The sequence below is a fragment of the Arvicola amphibius genome, chromosome 3 (genome assembly GCF_903992535.2).
Source record: "Arvicola amphibius chromosome 3, mArvAmp1.2, whole genome shotgun sequence".
Lineage (NCBI taxonomy): Eukaryota > Metazoa > Chordata > Mammalia > Rodentia > Cricetidae > Arvicola > Arvicola amphibius.
The window spans coordinates 107,699,634-107,727,279 of NC_052049.1; the positions used below are offsets into that span (position 1 = coordinate 107,699,634).

The window sequence follows — 27,646 nt, forward strand, 5'->3', positions numbered from 1 at the left end:
ATTGATATAAAATGCTGTACAGCTGCTTAACAAGCTTGTTCACCAAAAGCATCCACTCTGCTACTTCTGACTAACAGAAAAATTATGAACACTATATTATATCATTAACTGTGGTCAATAGGCAACACCTGAGGACAGGACAAACATCTGCTAACAAATATTTTTTTCTCCTAAATTGTGAGTTCTTGTATCTATAAAATTAGTATAAATGTATAATTATCTCCTGGACTGTTTTAAGTAATGATAAAAACAAAATGCACACAAGGCTCACATACATATATGCAAATATATAGTAAATCCCAGTGAACTCACAGATTATCTTTTATGAGTAACGGAAAATTTTTCATATGTCAGTCTGATTGTAAAAGAGAATGAGTCTATGTAGCAGTCTTATCCTGTGCTGTTCTCTCTCTTCACTCTAATTGTTATATACTGTTATCTTCAGTATCTGGGTAGCAAAATCAGACACTAGCAAGGCTGGCAGAGCTCATACTCAGGTTTGGTGGAATCAAAGTCTAGGACTTGAAGATGGCTGCAGAGCAGATGTGAGGGTTTGCCTGGGAGCCAGTGAACAAGTAGCACAGCTAGGATTCTGGTTATCCATAGGATAATTTTATATATATATATATATATATATATATATATATATATATATGTATAAACAGGAATATACAAGAGTATACAGACTTTTACAATTATTAAGGCATCAATGAATTTTATTTAAATAAATTTTATTTATTTAATGTTTATGTTATGTTTGAATAGAAGGACAGTTGATTCCTATCTTATAAAATATTCAGTAATTAAATAACAGAGAATTTTATGGACAATCTTGTAATTCATTCTTTTGCAATATATATGACAGTGAAACTGTTTGAATGGAACGTTATAGTATCCTGGGTTTCTTTTCTTTTTAATAAATAGTCACATCTATCTATCTATCTATCTATCTGTAGATGGAGCGGCGGGGCTGCGTCCTGCCACCCGGCTAGCTTTACACCCAAAATAATTATACGGAAACTGTATTCATTTAAACACTGCTTGGCCCATTAGTTTCAGCCTCTTATTGGCTAATTCTCACATCTTGCTTTAGCCCATATTTAGTAATGTGTGTAGCACCACGAGGGGTGGCTTACCAGGAGAGATCTTAACTTGTGTCTGTCTTGGAGAGGAGAAGCATGGCGACTGCCTGAGGCATCTGCCTGAAGCGTCTGCCTGACTCTGCTTTCTCTCTCCCACAATTCTGTTCTGTCTACTCCACCTACCTATGTTTTGACCTATCAGGCCAAGCAGTTTTCTTTATTAATTAACCAATGAAACAACAGATATACACATGACCTTCCTCCACCATCTATCTATCTATCTATTTTACATCCCCACCACAGCACTCCCTCCACTCCTCCCAGACCCTCTACTTACTCCCACCCCTGTGCTTCAATCCACTCCTTTTCTGTTTCTAATTAGGAAAAGACAGGTCTCCCATGGCTATCGACACAACATGGCATATCAAGTTTCAATAAGACAAAGCACCTCCTATGTATCAAGGCTGGGGAAGATAGCCCTGAATGAGTATTATCTCAGATGGATATGAGGATAATGGATAATCCTTACACCCATACGATGATTATCTCATGTAGATAATGAGATAATATGAGGAGTAGAGTTCCAAAAGCCAGTAAAAGTCAGAGGCAGACCCTGTTTCCACTAGTGGGAGTTCCATAAGATAACCAAGCTACACTGTTGAGGCAAATAATTTGAACTGTGTTGTATTAACATGTTTTTGTCCCAGAATATTACTTTCACTGTGTACAGATGAGATACATTTGTTTAGTTATGAAAACCTGTTAACCTTGCCTGCCTAAGACACCTGAGTAGTCTAATAAAGAGACGTACAACCAACCAATAGCTGGGCAGTGAAAGGACAGGCAGAGCTAGCATGCAGAGAGAGTAATAGAAAAAGGAATCTAGGCTGGAGAGCAAAAGGAGGAGGAAGGAGGACAAAGGGACAGAGACTCTAGGGGTCAGACAGAGAGGTAGACGTGGAAATAGCAGGAAAGTAATACATACAAAAGGAAAGGAAGGTAAAAGGCCCTGAGGCAAAATGTAGATTAGAGAGAAACAGGATTATTTAAATTAGAAAAGCAGGCAAGAAATAAGCTGATCTGAGGTCAGACAATCATAAATAATAATAAATTTCCAGTCTTCATTTGATAAGTTTCCAGTTTTTATTTGAGAGCTGACTGGGCCACAGACAGAAAAAAAAAGGTTGGCTATGCTACATAGCTGTCACAAATATGCACAGGGCCTAAGTCATTCCCGTGCAGGCTTTCTGGTTGTCAGTTCAGTCTGTGTGAGTTCCTATCTGCTCAGGTTAACTGATTCTATGAGTTTTCTGGTGGTTTCGTTGAGCTCTCTGGCTCATATAGTCTTTCTTTCCCCACTTCTGCAGGATTCCTGAGCTCTGTCTAATGTTTAACTAGGGATGTTTACATCAGCAGATATGGAGGGGTATGCTTTGCACTCTAACTATCTAATATGGAATCTACTGGGACAAACATGACCATTAATTCACTGGTTCTTATGCTTTGATTTTCAGGGAGTCATTAATTTGTGTAACCATGTTTCTTTGGTTTAGGACTGCTGTCTTTAATCTATTAAACTTGATTTTATAGGTCTCATGGCAGTTTCAAATTAAGCTCTTTGTGATACAAAGATCTCAGGCAAGTTCCTACACAGAAAATCCAAAGACTCTTCTCTCCCACAATAGATGAAGTAGATAGGGAGTATTGTGGTACATCTCAGACAGGGGAAGCACCCTTCATCAATATGTAAGTAACAGAAAATTGATCATCACCTTTCAAGTCTCTAAAAAGATTTCTTGTATCACAGTTCTTGATGGGAAGTTGAGGCAGGGGAGTGGAGTTGAGGAGACTGGCAGAAGTATTCACATATTAAAGATGTCACGTAGCAGAAAGACTGGATATCATTTTCAACCAAAGCTGTATATAAGGGATACACTATAAATAAAGATTCCTGGTGTGTAACCCTGCTTGGCAGGGTCAGCTATTCAGGGTCCTCTGAAGGGGCGCTACCTGAAAGACATGGGCTGGAGAGAGAAATGGAGACCAAGCAAGATTCTATTGTCAAGGTCTCGTTTATTGGGGTGAAGGTTACAGCTTATATAGCCCTTGAATGGGGTGGATGTAGGGGCAGGCAGGAACTTTGCCAGGGTAACAGAAGGTCATCAGTCAGCACCTGGTATAAGCTGAAACATGTGATCCATTAACATTGGATTAAGGGGCGGGTTCCTTTAACAGATAGTTCTCAAGATAGTTGGGAAGTGGGGTGGGTTCTCCGTAAACATCCTTAGGGCAATGTCCTCTCCTATCCTTTAGGACAATGGTCCCTGACACTGGTGCTAAGTAAATATTTTATACAGACTCAGAACTACCCCCTGTGGCTTATACTGAGCAGCTGTCTTTTTTTCAGCTTACTAGCTTACTTCTACCCCTGGACTACCCCTTGCCTTTTCATTCATTCATTCATTCATTCATTCATGTAAACAAACTGTCTTTATTTCTATCACAATTCATCTATCCCTGATCCAATTCCTTCCCTAGCAGAGGACCTAGAAATCTCAACTGGTACCCCAATATTCTGATCTATGCCTCTAACAGCCTTGAAACTTATAAATCAACTTACCCACATCAGTCTTTCCTTTTTCTTAGTGGCTACACACACCTTTGTGTCAGAGGCAGGGGTTCTATGGATCTGTGTCTGTGTGTAGGTGGTGCATGTTTACAAGTTGAGAGTGGACATTGGGTATTGTAGTATAAATTTATTGGTAAATTGTCATGTGTTGCTTGTGCTTGCTGAGAGCAGGCTCTGCAAACAAGAGGGATTAATTTTGTCCCACAGATGACACTGTTTATTCCCAGTTCTCCAAGACTCCTTGTCCAAGAGTAGGCTAGTATACTGGGACTAAGACAGAGAAAAAGGAAAAACAGAAAACAGCTAAGGGTACTAAAAACAATGGACTTATGAGAACAGCTATGGGAAAAAAACATTTCCTATCAGGGTTACTATTCCTTATTCCATGCAATAGAAATGCCCATAGTGAGAAGCAGACACTGGAAACTCTTACATACAGATGGTCTCCTATGGACATCTGTATCAGGAACTCCAGCATGACTTTGAGCAAGGCCTCTCCAGTCATTTCTATTAGATGTTGCAAACACCCAAGTTAATGATGTTTTTCTGACTATCTGATACTTTGAATTTGATCTTTTACTTAGTAGCCTTACACAAAATCTCTGTCTAAGACTCTATGTCAGGAACTCTAGTAGGTCTTCTCAACTAGGCTCAGCTAGTCACTTCAGAGGATAAGTTCCAGATTTGATGATGTTTTGTTCTCTACATGTTGTCTGCTAATTGTTCCTTTACTTTCACCTCTTGCAGACTAAACTCATTCATTTGCAATCAACAGTACAGTTATCATAGAGAATGTTCAGGAAAGAATGAGGATTCCCTCTATCATTTCCACCTTGCTTGGGAGACAGTTTCTAACTGAGCTTGGAGCTCATCATTGTCTAGATGGGCTTCTCAATAAGCTCCTGGAATCTTCTGTCTGTGTCTGTAAATGCTAGGATTAGAGGCAGCTCTACCATATCCATCTTAATTACACAAACTCTGAGGATCCCAACTGGGACCCTCAGGCTTGCATGTTTGCAGTTTACCCACTGGGCAACCCCCATTCAACATCTTTTCTTCCTGTTGTTAATTTTCTCAAATATTTTATTATAGTGAGGGAAAATAAAAGAGGAAAAACACTGATTGACACTGTCATTTCAAATTCTAGCTATTCTTTATTTTTTAATTCAAGTTGTTCTTTAACACTTGTATTGAGCCTGGCTAGGAACCTCATAGCATAGGCTAGGTCAGAGGACTTGCAGCCATCTCACAAGGTGTTTAGAGATTAAGCAGAAACACTAATTTCCTAGTACTATTTAATGCAAGGAAGTTAGGAAATGAAAATAAAGACCTGTAATAAAGTCAAAAATATAAATGGAACCAATTCAAAACCTCCATTGCAGTTCTGAAATGAGCAATATATGACTTTGGTTTATCTCTTTGTTATATTGCTATATTTGTTGTATTGATGTTGATTTTCAACTTTCATCCAATTCCTGTTCTTATGAACATTAACCTTACTAGTATCATCTTCAATCATGCAAGAACAAAACTGAGTAGATGACAATAATACAGATTATTAATTCAGGCATTGTACAGAATCTATGCTACAATTTTTACTCAAGATTCCATCCACCTATTTTATTGTAATTTCTCTGGAAAACTTTAGATGTCATTCTGCATTGCATAAATTAAAAGTTGCACTGAAGAAAACATGTAAGGGACCATGATAACTTCTCACAGAGGAAGTAATGGGGGCAGAAGATCAGAGGAAGTTGGAATAGATAAGCAAGGTTGTGGGGAAGTCCTTTAATGAGAAGAGGAAGGAGGAGGAGGAGGAGAAGGAGGAGGAGGAGGAGGAGGATGAGGAGGACAACGAAGAGGAAGGGGAAAAGGTAAATATAGAACCCAAAAGTTATCTCAGTCAAAGAGAAAATGAGGGAATCGGTGGTAGCCAGGAAACTCTCTTGATCATGGTTGTCATCCTCAGAAGCCGAAGACAGCAGGGATCACAGGTAACTTCAGGAGATTACTGCCAGCTTGCACAAGCATGGGGATGGAGGAATCTATGAGGAGGGGAAATAAGAGTCAGAATGGCAGGACAGAGGAAGAGAGAGAGGATTTTCTTCAGTTATTCTTAATTATTCCTTTCATCCCCTTCAGCCCTGATTTAGCTTCCTGTACTACCCCTGGTCTTTCCCCTTTCTTGTTCTGATTCTCCTTTAGTCTATCCTGTCCACAAGAACAGGGCAACAAGGATACAATTAACATCCAGAAGTACTGGTTACACGTCTAGGGTTAGTCTTATTTAGGTAACCAACCACATCTATGTTCCTTCCCTCTGCTCAGCTTGTTCCAACCACCAAGTTCTTATTTTATCTTATCTTGAAAAGGAAGGATTAGCACAGGTAATGACAATGCTCTGAAATAGGATGGTAGGGGCAACAATGCTGTCTCTCTAGTACTCACCCTCTGCTACACATACAGGCATAGCTCTTGAGACACTGATGGAAAAAAAGAAAGGGAGAGAGTGGGCTGTACTCCTACCTGCATGGTCATGAAGCCAGGCCACAGCCTTCCTTTCCAGAAGCTCCCACTCACACTTCAAGTCCTCGCTGTTGGCATGCAGCCAGAGGACAGCCAGTACTGTGGCCCAGGTTGAGGGGTCCCCATCCTGCAAAAGAAACAAAACCTTCTGTCATGCTCCATGCAGGGGAGGAAGCTACTCAAGAGAAAGCAGATTTACTATCTATCTCCTTCCTCATCACTCCCTAACCTGCTGCTCCATGGAACTCCCTGGCCCATTTTTACTATATACACTGACAGAGCCTCAAGACAACATTCCATTACCACTTAGAAAAGGGCTGAAGTTGTAAATCCAGTGCACCCATCACCACATTCTATAAAACACCCCAAACACCCAGTGCATGGATAATTAGACTATACTCAGAGAAGAAATTGTATATTTGACTTCTTTTAAGGTATTGTGTTCATGAGTTTTTCTTTGTATCCAGACTTGCCAAAAAAACAAACCAAAAAAAAAAAAAACTGTCATAGGAAGAATCAATAACACATTTCAGAAGATAAACACGAGCAGGGCAGGGGTAGTCCATGCCTTTAATCCCAGCACTGAGGAGGCAAAGGCAGGTGGATCTCTTTGGGTCTGAGATCAGCCTGGTCTATAAGAACTAGCTCCAGGAGTGGCCCCCCAAAAAAACCTGTCTCAAAAATACCCAATATATATATGTGTGTGTGTGTGTATGTGTGTGTGTGTGTGTGTGTGTGTGTGTGTGTGTGTTAGTAGGAAGCTATGAAACCCAGAGAAAGCATTATAGACAAGTATTACAACCTTGCTATTGATGACATTTTAGACTTGCAATCACTTATCATGTTACCCTGCACAGTCTCCTTACATTCCAGTTTTCCCAAGTGCTTTAATCTGTTTCATAAGAGGGACACATAAGCCAAGGGTGTAAGACATCAAAAGAATGTTGCTCAGGACTAGATGCAAAAGTCATGCTGATTTTTAAAATGCACTTCCTTTTTTCCCAACATAACATTTTAATTTGTCATTTGGAATTTCTCATAATGCACCCTGATTACACTAACTTCAAAATCCTACTACTTCTGCTCTCCCAACCCTTGAGACATCCCCACAAAAAGAAAATGAGCAAGTTTCAAATTGTGTTGCTTACATATTTACTGGAGCATGATTCCACTTCCAGTGGCCAACATCTTGAAGAAAACTGAGTCCTTTCCTGTTCCCACCCCTGCCAGGAGCTATCACTTTTGGAGAGTTTCACATCAGCCTCCTTATCACAATTTTAAGAGTTCTTGTCAATGGCCTCCTATCAAGGCTGTTTCTTTTTGTTTGGGTGGAATTAGGAAAGAGACTTTGTCACAGAAGCCATCTTTGTTTTTCATTCTCAACTGTGATGAGTCTGCAGTCATCAATGACACTACAAAAAGAGCTCCCTTGCCTTTTACGGATTTCCACATGGTTTCTGATGATATCATAGATCACTGACATTCACAGGGCCTCTGGCTTTAGCAGCTGTCACAGACTTCAGTACAGACAACAACATGGCCTCTGAGCCACAGACACCAACATCTGAAGGCAACCCTGCCCATTGACAACAACATAGCTTCAGATATCCAAAATATATAAAGAACTCAAAAAACCAGAAATCAACCAACCAAATAATTCATTTTAAAATGGGTATATATCTGAATAGAGAGCTCTCAACAGAAGAATCTCAGTTAGCTGAGAAACATTTAAAGAAATATTCAACATCCTTAGCCACCAGTGAAATGCAAATCAAAGCTACTCCAGGCTTTGTTGATAGCCATGGGAGGCCTGCCCTTCTATGAATATAAACTGAGGAGGAGTGAATGAGGGCTCAAGGGAGGAGAAGAGAAGACTTGGAATGGGAGGAGGGAGAAGAAACTATGGTCAGGATTTAAAATAGTAGTAATAATAATTTAACTTTTTTCAAACTTCCAATTGAACTTCAGATCACATCATGTGTTGTTTAGTCTACTTTACTATATGTTTTTACTGTAGAGTTGAATTTTCTGGGTGATCTACTTCTCTAACTAGTAGCAGATCTTTATTTTTTTTTTAATGTTAAAACAGACTTACCATTCTGACAAGAAGCCAATATAAAATAATTTTGACACAGGACTATTTTACCCCAAATATTTGTCAGTTTCTATTTTATAACATAGATGCCTCTATTGATTAAAAAAATTACATCTCATTTGTATTAACTACATTTCATAGATTCAATAGCCAGGAATGACTGGAAGATAGATTGCAGGTAACATAATTATGGAATATGAGAAGGTTATTTCATTGTGGTTTTATTATTTTAATTCCTTTTAATAACTCAGAACTCTATTTGTTCTTCGTTGTTTGATATATGTCTTTTATTGAAGAATTTTTTTAAATAATATTAGAAGACCCAGAAGGTAATCATAAAATTCTAAAGAAGGTGTACTCTATTCAGTCTATTTGAGAACATAAATACAGCAATATTAGGTCTGTTACTGGAGTCTCTGAAGACAGGGCATCATAGTATTGAATTTCGTTATGCACTCAATGATGCAGAGTTCAGTTTCTTAAGTTCAATTTCTTCATCTACACATGAATAGGACCTGCCTTAATTAACTGAAATGAGGACAAGCCCTTCTATATCTGGGCCATTAATTCCATGTTCTTTAGGGTCTATCTCAAGTAGAAATAATATCATCTTCTATATATTACACATTCACTTCTGCATTACCTGCATTCTTTTTCATTATTATTATTATTATTATTATTATTATTATTATTACAAATTTTCACCTCCTCCCCTCCTTCCACTTCCATCCCCCCTCCCCTCCAGTCCAAAGACCAGTCAGGGTTCCCTGTCCTGTGGGAAGTCCAAGGTCCTCCTCCCTTCATCGAGGTCTAGGAAGGTGAGGATCCAAACAGACTAGGCTCCCACAAAGTCAGTACATGGAGTAGTTTACCTGCATTCTTATTTCAACTCTGTTTATGTTCCTACCATGATGAAATATACTCTTTCTTTTGTTCCACTTTGTGCCTCACCTTGACAGGGTTTGCAGTCATGATGTCTTCCAAGTTAGTGCACAGGATCCTGGCCAGATCCTCATCCAGTTCCCAGGACCCATTTCCCTTTTGGCATGAAATCAGTTGCATAAAAACGTTCTCTCTAAAACCTTTGTGAGAAATGAAATAATTAAGTCATGGAAAGCTATGGAATCACTGGGATCATCACCCACCTGAGGAAGTCTCCTAAACTAGGAGACTGTAGGGAGATTTCTGCAGCAAGTCTACTATTTCTAATCTGTGATGGGTGACCAGTTGCTCTTGGTGCTGAACACAATGGCAGAAGAGTCTGCTGGGGTCTGGCCCTGATGTCAGGTAGACTGTATAGGCAGAAATTGCCAAGGGGACACAAAGAAATAGATGCTACTCAGTTACAATAGATTAGAAGGCATTAAGTGCTGTATTGTAGATTAATGAAACTAGAATATTTCTGGCAAATATATGGCAATGTCATATCTCACTTCCTGCCTGCTGCCTCAAGTAAGTCACCCTACAGGTAGAGAAAGCTCCAAGATGAAGAACATGGAAGGTTAGTTTGTGACCTCCATACGTCAAAACCACAATGTGAGGAACATTTCACCTTTACCGTCATTTTTCTTGTTGGAAGAATATGACTTTTTTGTCCCACTCAAGGATTCTGCATTTCTCTTCCCAGGACTTGAAAATTCAAGTTCACCAAGTTGAAGATCTGTGACAAACAAACATTTCTGAGAAAACTTTCCTTAGAATGAAACCCCCTCCGACTGTAGAAGTTTATCTTCATGACCTCTAGGGATGCTCACCAGCTGCTTCACATTGCCGTATCATTCTCCAGATTGAGCCTTTCCTGCCACCTGCAAACCACAAATGTACAGTGAGACTACAGAATCCATCACACACTGAACAAACAAAGATTAAAAAGTGCGAGGACTGGAGATATCCCTCTTCCTGTCCACATCAGCTTCACTCACTAACCACAATGTGCCGTTCTCTTGAGTGCCCTCCGATATAGACACTCAACCTCTGAGCCTTCTAATTCCTACTGAGTCTTTCAAATCCCCTGACATGAGCTGGACCGTCACAGCTGCATCTTACCTCCAATACTTTCTCTCGCACCTGGGATGTCTTCCACATGTTTCCACTACTATCAGTGCTCTACTACGAAATTCACCTCCTGCCAGGACCCAAGAGCCACACCACAGGTTTATAGTGCACTTCAAACTCTTCCATAAATGTAAGAATTTTTATCATTCATGTAAGTAGCCTATGCTATATCTTAATGCAAAGATCTTACCTTCCTCAGATCCAGTGACTATGGCTCTAACACACCTCTCCCATGCCCTCAACTCTTTAGTATCATAAAAATTGTTTGATTTGTCACAAATATCTTACTTTAAAATGCGGTGTTCATATTCCTAGTGTTTTATCTTATGGTTTCGTGTTTTTTTTTTTTTAAATGGTCTTTGATTTGAGTTGTACCTTCTAAGTCCCAAATCATCTAAGTTCCCAAATCTTCTATTTTTCTTCTATGTTACCTTCCTGTGATCTTTCATTTATTTTTCATCCTTCCTAAATTTTAATCAAACAAATTAACACCCTTATCAGTACCTTCAATCCCATAGCGGTAATTTCTAATCATTAAGAAGACAAAATTTTAGACCAGGAATCAATCCAGCCCTCTTCCCACTTTATTCTTAAGTTACAGTTCCTGACCGCTGCAACAAATGATTCACAAAATCCAGGACTCTAATCCAAGGCTGAAAAAGATGCACCAAATCCATCTGGACCTTCATCCATCCCACAAAAATGATGCTGTTTTTGTTTTCATTTCCTAATAATCTTCTATAGCCCTTTCAGATCTCCACCATTTTCTTAAATGCTCTTTTTAACCACTAACATTATCAGATGCAGTCTAGTCATCTGTTCTCTGTGTGACCATTGACTAATTATCAACAATAACACTTAGATTCAATGTTTATAGATGCTTCTGTGATGTGGGATGTCTCTCTGTATGCTGTGAACATGTTTTATTACCATTGGTTAATAAAGAAGCTGATTTAACCAATAGCCAGGCAAAATAGTGCTAGGCAGGAAATCTAAACAGAGATACTGGGAGAAAAAGGGCAGAGTGAGAGAGATAGCAGCAGCTGCCAGAGAAGTAAGATGCCAGAGCATTACTGATAAGCCCTGGGGCACGCAGTGATACACTATTAGAAATGGGTTCATTTATATGTAGAGCTACCTAGCAAGGGACCTGAGCTAATAGGTCAAACAGTTTGTAATTAATTCTTAAGCTGCTGAGTGAATATTCAGGAACTGGCAGGCAGGAGAGAAACCGCCAGCTCCATGTCTGCATTGTAATATGTCTTTGTGTCCATCTGTATTTTTATATTAAATCTCTCTCCCAGTCAGACTTAATCTACTCCTTGAGAAAGCTTAAGGGAAACCTTAAATCCTAGGTATTGAGAGATGAAGAAAACACAGGAAAATTAAAAAATTAAATTTAAATTTAAAAAATTATGAAACTTATCATTGTTTGAATGATGTGCTTGGACATCTGAGACTCATTATGCATAAGTTTGAATTTGGATAAAACTTACAAAGCTTAACTTTATATGAATGACGTGATGTAGACATGACGGGCCTTGGAATCTCCCTTTGAGCGATTGGCCCCTGTACTGGCTGGTTGAGCTCCTTGTTTATGGCGAGGAAAGCCGTGAAGGAGCTGAGGACTCCAGACTGAATGCTGATGTTCACCACATCCTCTTTTACTTTTTCTGAAGTCTCATGGAAGCCCAAGTCCTTGGTCTGGATCAACGACTTTGCAGCCAACCGATGAATAGTGAAGCTGAAAGAAGACACTGGCAAAAATTAAAGAAAAGTAACTGCAAATCAAGTAGCCAAGACTTTTAAAGCTAGTGGTTGTAGATAGAAGAGAATGGAGAGAACACTTCAGATAAACAAATGAGGAAGAGAAGAGCTTAGAGGAAATAGGAGGCCATTGACAGGAGTGACTGTACCATCCATAATGCAGAGAAAAAGAAAGAGGCAAGAAGAAGAAGGAAAGGGAAGGGAGAGGTGGGGAAGGGAGGAGGTGGAGAAGCAAAGCTGAATTCTTACCTGGCATTTGTCTTGGGTTGTAAGGAAAATGTCACCCTGTTTTCAAGACTTCTACCCTTGAAGGTGTACTTGAAGCACACTTCTCCTGAGCTCTCTTCTTGCTACAAATAAGAGACGAACAGGAATGACAGAATGGACACACAACCAGGAATGTGGTGAGCACTAGAGAAGTTTCTCTGCTCAATGCAATGTCACACTAAGGATCAGGTGGTACAGGATAATATAGGCATGGTATGAAGGAGAGGGTAGGAGGCTGAGTGCCTAGCAAGTGAACATATGTTCCAAAGCAATCCTCACTGTTAATAAATCTGCTGATACAGTGTCTCACTCAGGAAAGGAATAAACAATAAAAGATACTCACAGGCATAGTCCCAGTTAGTTGGGCATAGATGATTAACCTCTGACCCCTAAAAATGGCAGTCTGCTCTGGAGAAAGGATGCAAGCTAACAGACCAGGAGGCAAATCCCAGCTCAGAGAAATGTCATCCACTGAACTATTTAGAGCCAATTTCAGAGACCCAAGAGCCTGTTGGAGGAGAAAAGAGCCAGAATGATTTATAAGAAAGATAATATGATAGTCATCAATTGAGTATTTATCGGGACCAAGGATGGAATGCATGCCAGGTCTATTTACTGTTGCTAAGTGAAAAAACGCAATTCTTTCTCTACTTGTATGTATACTAAAGTTACATTTGAGAGACGTAAAAGTGTAGATTTGAATGAGGTAAATATTTAAGCAAAGAGACCTCTGCAGAAAATAAATGGTAACAACACACACAACCTACATCATTTGTTTTGTGTGTTTTGCATGTGTGATTTCTACCCAATCTACTGAAATGACAGACTAATCTCAAACAGAGCAGTCAAAGCTTTCACCCTCTTTCTCTCTGGTCTTGAAATCAAAAGTCACAATCTCTTTATCTCCTCTCTGGATTTCCAGTTGCCACAGTCAGATGCAGGTCTTTATATATTAGAATAGAAACATTTTTAACACAGCATTAAGTAGAGTTACTGAGTGTATGGCCTGAGACTCATGAAAGTGTGTCCTCTAGGAGAGTGGATCATCTGCCTTTGCAGCAGGGTCCCTTCCTTTCCTCTACTCACTCTGGTCTTGCTACCCTGGATGGTTCCCCAGCTCTCACCTTGGTCTGCATCCTGTCCTTGCCTGTGATAAACTCTGCCATGCCCCCTGTTACCCGGGCAATGCCTTTGATTAAACTGGTGGAGGCTCCTTCCCCAATACCAAATGAGAAGCATCTGCAACAGTGAAATGATGGTTAGAGGTGGGTTCTACATAGCAGAATTATCAGTTAACATGCACTGGTCAAAAAAATCATAAAAAGATAAGGTACTTACGTTGAAGTCAGTGCAATGATATCATTTAGAAATCATATTTTATCTCTTTGGATGTAATAAATGCTTTATGTATTAAAATTTAATGCCATGAATCTTCTATGAAAAAAAAGACTCTGTTTCACCTTGCAGATGAAGATCTAGGACCCAGAATTATCAAAATCTGCTGTAGGTTCTTTCCCCACTATAGTATACAGAAGCTATGATAAGGAAATTAGGGAATTACTGAAAATGTTAAAATTGGGGTTCTCAGCAGGGAGGAAGACATTAAGAGAAAAAAATCCTATATGATTGCCTTAAAAATAGGGGGATCAATAAAATTTGTAATATTTTGTTTTAACTTTGTCATTCTTTCTCTTAAATAGATTATAATCAATCACATGCCTTAGTCAGGAGCCAGGTATAACTTACATGCTAGGATTTGTTTAATCTAAGGAGAAAGACTGCTTATGGAAATTACTTACTCCAAGGTCGAAATCTATGGGTAAGTATAAAATATTCTATAAAACATAAAGAATAAATTTGTTACAAAGTATAAAAGAACATAAAAATATGAGTGCCCTAAACACTGAAACAAATTATGTAGCTAAATATATCAGAAAGTAATGCAAGAACCTGGGAGTACACATGGATAAACAGAGAGGGAGAGGAGGGGAAAAAAGAACATGAAATGTTCTCCTGTCACTGAGCTGCAAACAATGAGTTTACAAACCGCCATTTGGACTGGAGATGCAGCTCTGAGTACTGCTGTGCAGGACTCTATATTAAATCCCTAGCACCATAGCAGAAGAAAAACAAGAGGAGGAGGAGGAGGAGGGGAGGAGGACAAAGATAAGGAGGAGGAGTCAGTCATCATTTTGTTTCTATATAAGTAATTACTGATTTGGGGTACTTGTGTGTGAAATTTTAAGGATACAGAGTAAACATTAGTTAAGAACACGTGCACACAATGAAAATCAGTCTGTCAGATGCTGACCTTTACATAAGTGATCAAAGTAACATCACCTGGCACATTGGTGAATGGCATGAGTGCTCTAGTGCACTAGAAGTCAAGAAATACTTGGAACACAATGAATTTGTATGGTGTGGTCCTGAAATACATTTGTATCGATGAGCCAATGGAATGGAGCAGATGACTCCGAAACAATCTGCACATGCCTAGATATTCACGATGAGAGCCAAAGCACAAAATTTCAGAGAGGAAATAACCAGTAACCGATCTACCCAAAGATAGATCTTTCCTCCTAATGTAGGGAAAGTAAACTTGAATATAAGCTAGACACATCAAAAGAAATTGAAGAGGCAGGCAGATAAAATCCAGGTACTTGGGATCCTAAACCAGGAAGACTGAAAGTTCTGATCCTCCCTGGGATCCAGAGCTAACAGTTAGTCAAAATAACTTACACTGTGTCTCAAAATAAAACACGAAGAGAGGCCTGGGGTGAAGATCAGTGCTGGAGGTGATATGAAATGTGCTGTGCAGCATTTCCTAACTTAAAATTGGAAGGAAGACGGCCTAATATTTGGAAAAGGATTCTCCCTGAAACTACGGTGGACCTGGAAAATTGGTAGAGTCATTGTATCTATGGGAAACAACAGAATGAAGTGGTTGTTTTCTGGAAACACTTAGACCTTGAAGAAATCATTGTAGAAAACAGTGATTGTTGTCCGTGCCTTACAGAGCTGTTTTGCTGAAGGAGCTTCACAGCTTCTGCATGGCTTTAGTCACAAGACATTCCTGGCAAACCTGGGATGTTTTGTATTATTGAATATTGCAAAAAGTGCACAATAAGAGCTAAAATTGCAAGGGTGATGCGTTCATTCAAGAAACACATAGATTAGATCTGGGTTTCGTATGAGGAACTTGTTTTACTTTAAAAATACCTTTTGTGTGACAATCAATAAATATGTTTTTACACAGCTGTTCAGGGATTCAGTTCATCAGAGACTGTTCCTTCCTTCTCCTGTGGGTCTTGATTACCTATTGGAGCAGCTCTTTCTTTACCATCCCGAGTGACTCAGTTTACCAACACTATGAGTTACTAAACAGAATCCCAGTGCATGGGATTAAAAGCATGAAGCACCAATGATCCCATTCACAAAACTGGCAAAGGTTGAACAACAGAAATGATTGATTTGGTTAGAAAATGAAGCAACTGGAAACTATTTGTAAAGTTGATCTGTGTTAAATTAGTACAGCTTGTGAAACTGCCATTCCACAGATATTGAAGAATGCCATCTACTTAAAAAATAGTTCATGTGGATTTATATGTTCATATGTCTGTGCTTTGCTTTCTGTAGAGTTGAGTTGGAGAACCTCATGTTAATGACAACAACTAAGATGCTCAGGTCCCTCAGCATGCATACATATACATATACATATACATTCCCATATTAATTAAATCTCCAGTAGATTGCTTATGATATATAATACAATCACTTCAAAGCCCAAAGAAAGGCCATCATTATGAACAATATGAACTATAATGATCCACTTCATGTGAAAACTTATACTAAAGTATCTTGACAACGACTGTATGCATATTAAGGTTACATCTCAACAAACTAGTGAGACAAAGTTTAAATGTGATATACCCACAGAGAGACACATCTCTTGAAACTCAGTATGATAGCAATGCAAAAGAAATTCTCATAATCTACAAGAATTATACTTGAGCAAGGTTTAAACGGGTGAGTGGTGGAAAGAGAGCAGGAAGAGACTGGTAACCGCCTAGCTCTAGACCTGTGGTGGACACACAGTGTGCATGCTGTGACAGCTCATCTGCCCTGAGAATGATGACTTGAGTAACTTTCTATCTTTAATTGTCCATACCTTTATAATGAAAAGATAAATCAATATATTTTTCATAGCTTCAGGAAAATAAGGAACAATGACTTTGTGGTATCAAAGTTAAGTAGAAAACTACTTTTAAATTTTTTTAGAAAATAAGTGAGCCAATTAACTGAAGGAAAAATCTTTGAGTCACTCTATGCCTTCAGACTCATGGGAACCACAAGTATCATGTGGAAAAGGCCAAATGTGGTGGCCATTGTGTCTAGTCAACACAAGAGAAACCAAATTCGCCTCATACCTGTGCTTTTTGCTGTTAAACAGAACTTCATTAATGACAGTAAATGTATCACTAACTTCTCCATCAGTGAAGACAAAGAGCTGAAAAAGAAAGAATGCATTAATTGAACTTCTGCTGCACTCATTTGAAGACAACAGCATTGGTCCTCAAAGATAACAACTGCTTCCACTCCTTGAACCTTTTGCAATTAGGAGTGGGACCCTAGTGCTCCACACTGGCACAGAGACTCTTCAGATACCTGGGAATTTTCACACCCTACCCATGCCGAAATTTTTGTGGTACCCCAAAAGAGGGCTGACTGCCTACCCCACGGAAAAGAGGAAAACCACTGCCTCTGGTCTTATTTCTCTTCACTGTAAGGCAGATAACTCAACTCTACACATTGTTTACTCAGTTATATATGGGAGAACTGGCAACCAGGTTAGTGGAAAATTTTACTATCTTAGCTAGATTCCAAAATTTACCTGTAAGGGATGGCCAGGAATAGAGGGTGCCTTGTAAATCTTGCGTAGTGGTTTCAAGATTTCAGTTCCCCCTAAGTCTGCTTCTAGGTTCTTAACTCTTTCCACTGCCTGCTCCATTGTTTCCTGAGTGTACTTCACACTCTCCCTTAGAGAAACAATTACATCTAGTCATGTAACAGTAGCACACATTGACACTGCGATAATCTTATCACAAATTTTTTCCCAACAACCTGAATGTTCAGGTAAACTCAGCAATAGCCATTTTACCAATAAGGTTCTCCTTTAAAATACATTCTTTCCTAGTTTATGGTCTTCCCAGAAACTTACGGAAAGAATTTTTCAAAGGAAGATCCAAATCCATAGATGTTAAAATAACAACCCATAGGTAAACTCTTCAACAACAGCAGCAGAGTTTCCTGAAGGTTAGAGAAGATGAGAAAATGGAGTGAGTTAGAGCTTTACCAAACATCCAGACCCTCAATCTAGTTCTTAATGGTACAAAAAGTCACCATCTGATGTCACCTTTTATTTCAAAACTGAGATTAGAGTGGTCATGCTTGTCATTGCTCAGATGGAGAACAAATCTCCAGCTATAAATGGATCCTACTCCTGCCCTTCCCAACCATCCTCCCATGGCACTGCTAAACAGTGAAGAATCTGGCTTTACCTTGGCAGCTTCTATACGTAACTGAGAATCCTTCTGGTTGTTCATTGGGGATTCCATACTTGCAGAGCGGTCCATGAGGAACACGAATTCTCCACAGGCCTTTGAGGTCTCCACTTCTGGGACATTTGGATAAAAGCTCACCATTGCAGAAGGAGCTCCCATCAAACTATCTGTACAGAAAGGAAAAAAAAACCCTGTAAGTTACAAGGAAACTCAGATGTCCTAGAGTTCCCAAAAAGCAATCATCGATACAATAGAGAACTGATAAAACTCAAATATAAAGCCCCCAGTTTGTTCTTTTTGTTCTGTGTGCACAGGAGTAAATGTGTCTTGTCAGTATAAAACAGAAAGAAGCAGAACAGAGAAGAGAGGAAGGGAAACAGGATGATAGAATATAGCATAGCAATATCTGATGTGAAAATTCTAGACATATTAACAACTGAATAGGATACAGTAGCTTAGCATGAGATAAAGACACAGTAGAGATTCCTAACAAAGGTAAATCTCTTCAAATCTTATTAATGAGAAAGTGATCAAATGGGTCACTGATTACATCAGTTGGAACCTTGGGGGAGAAGAGTGTTCATATGCATAATTCTTAAAATGACAAATTCCAAGAGCAGGCTTCCCAGAAAAGCTGTCCTAGAAAACTGGGCAAAAACGTTGTAAGTATGATCCAGAGACAGATATACAGCATAGCTAGACAGCTCAGGTAAGAGCAGCATTGTTTTGAATGTGTAAAAAAAGATATCTCCCCACCCTGAGGGACAGGTAGTTATCATGATACAAACACTCTCTGAGAAACCAGACACCCACGAGAATGATGGGCATGGATGTCCACACTGTTTAGAACAAGGTCATGTAGACAGTAGTCAGCTCTGCATGTACGATGTCTGCTAGTTCTTTCAAATGAAGTGATTTCACTTCGTTAATCATAGCTTCCTTGTTTATAAAAGAGCACTTCTACTTCTTATCCGTGGTTTCCTCACCTAAAGTACCAAGGAGGTAACTCCTACTAGAGGGTTATTGTATGGTTAGGCAATACAATATGCTTACAGATTACAGGGTAGGGCTTAAGTGACACTGAGCTGTTAATTATAATTTTACACATTTTTCTTCTGTTAAATTTGTGCAATTTAACACTTTAAGTTTATTATATTATTTAGTTTATAGTGCTGTGTCTCATGTTGATATCATAGTAAGGGTTTTACTGAGCCAAATTATTGGCTTGTTTACAATTGAGCACCTCTACTTCTTATCCCCAGTTTCTTCTTCTGAAACAACAGGGTAGTAATTCATACTATAGGGTTATTATAAAGTTAGGTGATACAATATGCTTACAGAATTCAGGGTAAGGCTTAACTGACTCTGAGTTGTTAACTGTAATTTTATACATTTTTCTTCTTTTAGTGAATTTAACACTTTAAGTTTGTTATATTATTTAGTTTATAGTACTATGTCTCATGTTAGGATAATATTAAGGGTTTTAGTTAAGCTACCTCTTAAGCTTCTCTTGTGTTTCTAAAGGGTATGGGAACAGGAATATGCCTGGCAAAATACATGCCCTGAAAAACAAGGATTAGAAATCACAGATGGAAGAGATTATCAAGACTAAGATATGACCAACTATGTCCCTGATAGCCTGCCTGGACACCTTATAGCAGAAAAGAGATGAAAAATCTTCATGAGACCAACGAGATGGCAGCTATTACATAGTAAGTCACAGCATCATGAGGTTCTATATTACGGATTAAAACATTGCTGACTAAGACCAAGTCTGAATTTAAATAATTCATGAGAATCCAAAATGGTGACCAAGGAGATCAACAGCAAAAGATAGAGAATAGAGCTACAGGGAGATGAGGAAGTTACAAGAATCCCAGGGAAGCTGGGATTCACCTCAGTGACCTCAGAGAGATTTGGCCAAATCGTCAGGGAAGAAGAAAAAGCCCCTATATGTGGTTCAGTATGAAGTCACCTTTACAAATATTGAAAATGTTATATGTGTGGTGGTTGGGTATGGAAAATCAGCTTCTTGGTAAAGTCCACACAGGGCTTTGACAGTTACAGCAGCATAAACCCAAGCCCAGCTGTCACATGGTGAACACAACTGGCCCCCAAGGAACTTCCATATATCCAATGTGCAAATAAAGATTTGCAGCAACTTTGTTGGGTTGTGTGATGATCCCTGCATGCCAAGGCAGAATGGTTCAGAAAAGTCAGAGAGTAAAACACCTACATGGGCTGTGCCAGCTTTAATAAAAGTTAAGTGCACTTATAATGAAATGTTCTAAGTGACGAACACTAGATGTACATAAGAAATAAAACTCACTGACAAGCTGAATTAGGTCTATGAAAAATTCAAGTATGTCAAAAGAAAGAGTTTGAGTTGGATTCTTGTGATTGTTATTTTTCAAAGTTGAATTTCTACTGGACACAGAGGACCTAAAATTAACTCTGTGTTTAATTTGGTCATTCCTATTATTCCTAAGACAAAAATGAAAGAACCGGCAGCAAGATTACATCCAGCTGTGGTGTACTAAAGATAAAACATAATTACTTAAAGTGAAATTATTATTTGTCTAAGAAGAGCTACTATTTGCATATTGTCTGCATTATAATACTGCTATTTTCCTAATCCAACTATTATTTTATAGTGATATTAGGAATTAAAGCTACTTTCCTATCCCATTATTTGGAGAACTTCTTTATAAATTTTTCACTAAAGGTTTTGTTGTACATTGTCATAGTAATGACATTATAACTCATTATGTAATGGGTGGGGTGACACAAGTAGTGACTGAATTACATTTTTCATCACTTACGAACATTGGATATAATACAATGATATTAGTCAATATCACCTGCATATCAGATAGATATTTACATTTTTGAGAAGAAATATTATAAATGTTAGAATTATTGAAATGAATATTTGCTTTATTATTTGCACACTAATTCTTTTAAATCAGTAGAAACAAACTGATTTGCTTCAACACCATTTGACACTCTAAACTCACCATATGACGTAAAGCATGACACTTCATCAGAATTGGATATCATTGATTCTCTCATATAAGAAGTAGTCACAAGTTTATTTTTTATTTGCCGTTTTTGTAAGACCAGTTATTGTCACATGAGAATACTGGTTTATGTATTTCCTTGTGAATTATTTAGTCATAGTTCCCTCTAATTATCTACTTATCTATGTAAATTGGCCTATGGGACACAATCACCTGGTTACCTGTGAAGCCCAATCGTTATTTCATGTGAGAATGAAAAGTCACTAGCTCAAAGGCCATATTCTGACCCTGTGTAGAGGTAGAAAACCCAATCTAACTTGGAGTTAAATCTTAGAAAGGGACCAATGAGGGAGACAGAAAATACCTGGCTTCATGTCCTGCATCCCCATCTCCACAGCTACACTGGGGCTGTGCACTTCATTGTAGTAAATCAGAAGTTCCACATCCCGGTCAAATTTGTGTCCTTCAGCCAAGGAAACCTGAGAAGGAGACCAGCAGAGAAGCCATGTTAGAACTGCCACGGGTCACTTCCTGAAATAAGGTTAGAATTTCGGCTTCTTCCATCGGGAGCACAATCAGAAGTAACAGGAAAGACTGTATGGAGCAAGGTCTACACTTTGCCCAGAGCAGGGAAGGTAGATACTGTGTCTCTCCAAGCATGGTCAGAAGAAGCAAGGGAGATGTGGGAAGAATGAATGACGACCAAGTCAACAATGAAGAAGAGGGCACTGACAATAGTGTTCTCTTTCTGTTCACCTGAACAGACGTCTTGTCATCAGCCAGGTACTGCATAGGACTCAAGGAGCAGTTGGACTGGACCCTCTCAATGCCATGCTGGGAAGTGATGGTGGCAACCATGCTGAGCATGTAGGGCAGGTCCTCTGAAGGTTCTATAGGAGTCTTTATATTCAAGCAACTCTTCGCTGACTGTTCTATAAAAAAGTACATTAATTATTTTTCCCAAGACAACAATTTCCAAGACAAATATAATTTTGTATATTTCGTATATTTCTCCAGTCTTTCTATGTTTAGTTTTCAAAGGAAGAAGTTGCTTACCAGAGAGCTGGTATCTTGGATTCAGGATTGCTGGGAGCACATAGCGCAGGGCCCCATCTGTCTCCAGAGGCAGCTCCTGCACATACCTCAGGGTCACTGCCACCTTGGCTCCAGGCTGGAGGTTCCCCACATTGCAAGAAAAGACATCCCTGGAGTAGTCATCCTCTTCCAATAAGTAAGCTTGGTGGCCTTGGGAGAGGGCATCCTCATAGATGCTATGGGCCTAGAGCAAGGGCAAGGAGAGTTGAAATGAAATCACAGGTTGTCACGAAAATATGAATTGTTCAGAGGGAGTGTCATGGATTCTATGGACTATGCACAATTATTTTAGTAGCTTCTACCTGATTCTCTCTGTCTTGTTGATTTAGACAAATAATAATTAGACATGGTAGAAAGACAGAACAGTCAATATCACTACTTATGAATTGTTGATAAAAATGATAGTAGAATGTAATTTAAAAGATGGAAGAGAAGAGATAACAAACATCCTTCCAACCTGCATTTTCTCCTGCAATTCGGCCACAATTCTCTTCCCATCCACCAAGGCTTCAAAACTGTAGACAGCAGAGTCTTCATCCATGGGGAACACAAAGAAGGCCTCCAAGGGGACTTTCTCCTCATTCTCATAATTTAAGGTTGCAGAGACACTAGCCACAAAGTCATTGATGGTCAGGGTTACTGAGATGCTCTTCAGTGGCACTGGGGAAGATTCAAATGTTTCGGAGATCAACAAACTTTAGAAGAGTGGCATTATAGACGATGAAATTTGCTGAGTCCAATGACCTCGTCACTAAGAGTCGTAAGTCAGGCTTACCTGACTCCTTGTTGCCAGTGATTAGACCACAGTAATGCTCCATGGTGACTGCACGTTTCTGTGAAAACAACGCATCATTAAGAAATCCATGATAAGGTTACACCATCAAACATGGCAGCTCATGTGTTTCTCTCTTGCAGCTCACACAGCAGTGTAGAGAGGAAATAAGTGACTGTGGTGTGATTTTCTAAGTGACCACCAGTATCATCCTGTCTGCCCCCCAACACCTATCACATTGCAACCAATGCTCACAGAACAGAGAGAAGTGTCAGAAAGTTTCTAAGAGCCAGAGGTCAGGGAGGACTACTGTAAGGCAGTGTCTTCTGTCCATGACAGGGCCATTGTAGTCATGAACTCAAATTAGGTGCTGTTTTCTGCATAAGACATACATCATCAAACCAGTCAATATTTCAGCAAAGACTGGAAAGGGGCACATACAGTACAACCCATACCTGAAGATCTTTGCAATTGAAAGTCACTTGGAGAGGGAGAGTCATGTTTCATCAGGGAAATGGTCCCTGGTAGATTGCCCATGCCCCAAAATATGACCATGGACCTATGCACGTATAAACAGCACTAATGGATGCCTATATATTAAGAAAAAGATTAAAAAAATTAAGGGATATACTGTTAGGAAGCTGCCTGTGCATGGTCCCACAGCTAGGTAATGTACATGGAGAGGTGGGGCCATGTCCTGCCACCCGGCTAGCTTTACCCAAAATAATTACATGGAAACTGTATTCTTTTAAACACTGCCTGGCCCATTATCTGTAGCCTCTTATTGGTTAATTCTCACATCTTGCTTTAACCCATATTTAGTAATTTATATAGCACCACGAGGTGGATCGCTTACTAGGAGAGATCTTAACCTGCGTCCATTTCAGAGAGGAGAAGCATGGCGACTGCTTATGGTGACTGCCTGAAGTGTCTGCCCCCTGCCTGCTACCCAGCATTCTGTTTTGTCTACTCCACCTACCTAATTTTCTGTTCTCTTAAAGGACCAAGACAGCTTTTTTTTATTAATAAAAGTAACACATAGACACTCCTCCATCAAGGTAACAGTGATCTCAATGGCATGCAGGAAGCAGGGTGAGTCAGCAGGCCATATCCTGCAGGTTATAGCTTCAGGGAGAGGGATAATCTGTGCTTCAAACCCAGAAAAGCGATTGCAGTGTGGTGTGTAGGGCTTTTAATAAAAATAGTTGTTAAATTGTAGACTTTCTATCTAAGACATTCACTGCCAGATATTTACAAAAGGCAAAAATTCCATCTATGAGATGTGACTAGAGAAGGGTTCATTGACCTCAACGGATGGAGAATGAAAGGTCTGTTTCCTTAGGACAAACTCACTTAAACTGAGAAGAAAAGAAAAAAACCAAAAAGTAACAAAAATCTATTTTTGTGAGGAAGGTGAGAAGAAGAGGGAGAGAGATAGAAAGAGAGAGAGAGAGAGAGAGAGAGAGAGAGAGAGAGAGAGAGAGAGAGAGAATCTGAACCTGAAATAGAGATCATTTATGAACTTTTAACCTAGAGAAATCTTCAGGCATCACGCACCAGGATTATTTTCCACCATTACCACCCCAGACTCTAGGGCTTGCAGCTAAAATGTACCCAAATTCCTTGTGCGGTTGGCTATAATAAGGAGCTCTTACCCTTTAGATGCAGCAAGTAGGGTTCTTCCCAGAAAGCAGAACAGAGGCTTCACCTACTTCCTCAAGTCCTCTCTACGTATAGCAGCTGTGTAAAAAAAAAAAAAAAAAAAGTAAAGGCAGCTACAGGCAAACTTCCAGAAAGACCCGCCCCCTTCTAGGAACCAGTTGTAAAGTTACTATTGTATCAGGAAGGGATGGACTGAAAATTCTCAATGAAGTTATGAATTTCTGCTTCTGTGTTTATGGAAGGATAAAGGTTTTATTTAAAATTCAGAGCAATTTCTCTTTTGTTCCCTCTGCAGGATCTATCCAGATAAATAACTGAAGATAGTCAGAGGCTGTGAATTTGTTTTTTGAAATCAATTACTACAACTGCACTATCTAAAAATGATATAAAATGCTATGCAGGCTTGTAACAAGCTTACTCAGAAACAGCATCCTCTTTGCTAAACCTGATTTTTATTCTTGTGTCTATACAATTAGGGTGAAGTTATAATTGCCTTCTGGACTGTTTTAAGTTATAATAGGTTAAAATGAATATGAAGCTTACACACACATGCGCAAATATATAGTACAGATCAGTGTGAACATAGATTCTCTTTTATAAGCAATAGAAATGGTTTTATGTGTCAGTCTGATTGTAAAAGAGAATGACTCTGTGTAGCAGTCTTATCCTCTGCTGTTCCCTCTCTTCACTCTAACTGATCTCTGTTGTCTGCAGTATCTGGGTACTAAAATCAGATGCCAGCAAGGCTGGCAGAGCTCATACTCTGGTTTGGTGGAATCAAAGTTTAGAACTTGAAGTTGGCTACAGAGCAGATATGAAGGTTTGCTTGGAACCCTGTGAATCAGGGAGCACATCTGGGATTCTAGTTAAGGATAATGACATAAAATAAAAGTATACATGAAATTATGAGAACTTTTACATTTCTTAAAGCACGAATAAATTTTATTCATGTGTTTGTTTGTGTTGATTTTATTTATGGTGTTCATTGTGAAAACAAAGTTTATTCTTTTCCTATAAAGTACTTGATAAATTAAATAATCAAGCGTTTTGTGGAGACACATGTAATTCATTCTTTGGCGATGTATTTGGCAGGGACACTGAATAGAAAAGAACATGCTCTTGGTTTCTTAACCATGGACCTCTTCCAAGAAGCAGCAATTATTTGCACAGAAGCAAATGGTATTCATTATATCAACCACTTAACTTCAGCTCTTGGTGCAATCAGGAGACATAGTAACACAAGGGGAATGAAACAAGGGTTGGATAATCTTTTTCTCATTTAAAGTATTTCTTCTTCTAGACATGCTTCATAGTTAGAGCAATTTCAGTATGGAAATGCAGTGGATCTCTGGCTGTAGCTCTCTCCTCAGAGGGAACACATGCTATATGTAGTACTCATTTATGGTATTAGTCATGTAGGTACTAGGGGCAAATTACTTTTACATAAATCTTCATTTTTTGAATAATTATTTTATGGGTGATAAATCTGTTTTTAAAGATTATTAGTTCATAGATATTTCTTTTTGATGGACATATATATTTTGAACATGAAAACGGCTACACTAATCCTTGTTAATGATATTGTACAGCTTTTTACTCATTGTTCAAGTCTTAAGTTTCCTTTAAAAAGCTTTAATTGACACAAATCATAACTAGCATTGTTACAGTTGTTTCCTGAAGACCTGCCCAATCAAGGTGCAGATTCCATTTTCTAGTTGGTCTAACTGTTGCCTACATTTGTAATATTCTAAAGACTGGTGATTCTATATTAATTCCCACAGCAATATTTTTACTGAAATCAGCATTAATTATTTTAGTAGTGGCTCACGTTTATAACAAATAATACCTTTTTTATCATCATATACATATTCATTGTTACTTTTCATATCTTTCAGATTAACCTTTAGAATTGTCTAGCCCAAGTTACTCACAAAATGCTTCAATTCAAGGCAAGAAGAAACACAAATTACCATGGATTTCTAAAGCTATGACTGACTAGTTATGATTTTCCCTAAGTTCACATATCTTTGAGGCATTATTTTCTATTTTCATGTACAATGAAATACTGTATCATGTATCTGCAAAAGACTTAGGATTTTTTTCAAGATAATATGGGATTGTCCATTTGTTTAATACTCTAGTATAAATGTGATGAAACAAATGTTCCTGATTGATATTATCATTCCCATGGCAATTTTGAATTGTCACCACTTTTTTAATAACTGGCATAATTTTCTTTATATAAAGAAAATCTTCTAATTTCAAACAATGTGAATGAAACTGAGTGAATCTTGAGTTAAAGAGTTAAAGAAGGCAATCCTAAATGTACAAATCCCAAATGAGTCTACTTATAAAAGGTTCTTAAAAGAGTTAAATCCATGGAAGCAAAAAAAAAAAAAAAAAAAAAAAAAAAAAAAAAAAACCCAAAAAAAAGCAAAGATTACAAAAGTGGAAAGTTAACAGAGACAAAGTGGAGTTAGCAATGTTGATTGGTAAGCAAGGGATATATTCTGTACATTATAGTGTATATAAGGAGAGATGTGATACTGGTCACTAAAAGCTTCAGAAGGCAGATCTCATGTTAAACACTCTGTTAAAAAAACAAAGGGACATAAGAAAAACTTGAGAAGTAATACATGTACTAACTACCTTAATCTTGATGGTATTGTCAGGAATATATATATATATATATATATGTATGTATGTATATGTATTTCCAAACTACTCAGATGACATTTCATTAAATGCAAGCTCTCACCTTACAGCTATTGTACTTCCATAAAAGCATCAAAAACTAAGAACTTCATTCTGTAATCATTTTGGTATTTTACTGATGACTCGTCAACTCTAGTGTGCATTAGACAAAGCTCAGCCAGCTGATAGGGGAAAGGTTGCTTGGAATTCTAGATAGAGGTCAAAGGCATGCAAATGCAAAGGTGGCTAGAAGAGGAAGCAGTAGTATTTCAAAGTATTTGTCAGAATCAGATTTCAAGAGATGGCATTGTTCATGTAGGGGGTAGGTCAGGGCTTCACCAGTGTTGGCAAAGCCACAATGACTAAGCAAGAAAAAAATAGAGCTTTACTGATAAGACCAGTGTTTCTTGATATAGCCGGT

General features: G+C 38.6%; 1 protein-coding gene across 1 annotated transcript; it reads right to left on the reverse strand.

Moving 5' to 3' along the window:
* Positions 1–5,583: 5,583 nt before the first annotated feature.
* Positions 5,584–22,925, reverse strand: LOC119810123 (von Willebrand factor A domain-containing protein 5A-like). The gene is made up of 18 exons (XM_038323456.1): positions 22,873–22,925; positions 22,555–22,757; positions 22,059–22,281; positions 21,759–21,934; positions 21,367–21,481; positions 17,980–18,149; positions 17,640–17,728; positions 17,313–17,457; positions 16,849–16,928; positions 13,546–13,660; positions 12,765–12,929; positions 12,404–12,504; positions 11,884–12,131; positions 10,087–10,137; positions 9,885–9,992; positions 9,284–9,414; positions 6,238–6,364; positions 5,584–5,756 (listed from the first exon to the last, which is right to left on the reverse strand). The coding sequence occupies exons 1-18, from the start codon at positions 22,913–22,915 to the stop codon at positions 5,677–5,679; spliced, it is 2,370 nt and encodes a 789-aa protein (XP_038179384.1). The 5' UTR covers positions 22,916–22,925; the 3' UTR covers positions 5,584–5,676.
* Between the last annotated feature and the right edge of the window lie 4,721 nt (positions 22,926–27,646).